This window comes from Condylura cristata, unplaced genomic scaffold (assembly GCF_000260355.1).
Source record: "Condylura cristata isolate star-nosed mole 26May11 unplaced genomic scaffold, ConCri1.0 scaffold00008, whole genome shotgun sequence".
NCBI lineage: Eukaryota > Metazoa > Chordata > Mammalia > Eulipotyphla > Talpidae > Condylura > Condylura cristata.
Genome location: NW_004567109.1, coordinates 382,878 through 383,390, shown reverse-complemented (window position 1 = coordinate 383,390; position 513 = coordinate 382,878). Strand labels below are relative to the sequence as shown.

The following is a 513-nucleotide window of genomic DNA, read 5'->3' as shown; positions in this document are numbered from 1 at the left end:
GTCCAGGCCGCTCCCGTGCCCTCGCTGTCCAGCCTGGCCTGCATGCACGTGATCCGCTGGGCCGTCTGGAGGCCCTCGCTGGAGGCCGGCTCCGGGCGGGTGAGCCTGCCGCTGCTGGGGGGCGTCCGGCCCAACCCCTCGCGCCGCCTGGCCTACAAGGTGCCCTCGGCCAGCATGAGCTCCGCAGAGGTAGGCGAGCCCCGGCCGCTCCGCGAGGCCAGCCTGGGGGCGGCGCGGCGTGTGTGTTCCCAGACCGGAAGCCGAGGGACAGGTCCCCACAGCGGCACAGTCGGGTCGGGGCTGCCGGGCGGAGGGGGCCGGCTCCGCCCCGTCTCAGGGCCCCCGCAGCCTCTCCGCACCCCCTGCTCTGTCTTCACAAGGACCCCTGGGGGGTTTGCTGTGCGGGCCGCTGGCCTGTGGCCGAGGCTTGGGGAGCCAGGTGGCGGGGTCCAGCCCGGCTCATGGCCGGCCTGTCGCTGGTCCCCTGGGCCTCGACTCCCTCCAGCGTGGCCG

At 75.8% G+C, this 513-nt stretch overlaps 1 protein-coding gene across 1 annotated transcript in view; it reads left to right on the top strand.

The window, feature by feature from the left end:
• The window catches only part of NPHP4 (nephronophthisis 4), a 46,870-nt gene that overhangs the window by 15,338 nt on the left and 31,019 nt on the right, over positions 1-513 (top strand). Inside the window, exon 2 of the mRNA XM_012722046.1 lies at positions 7-189. Coding sequence (XP_012577500.1) covers positions 7-189 — 183 coding nt within the window. The remainder of the gene's footprint in view (positions 1-6; positions 190-513) is intronic.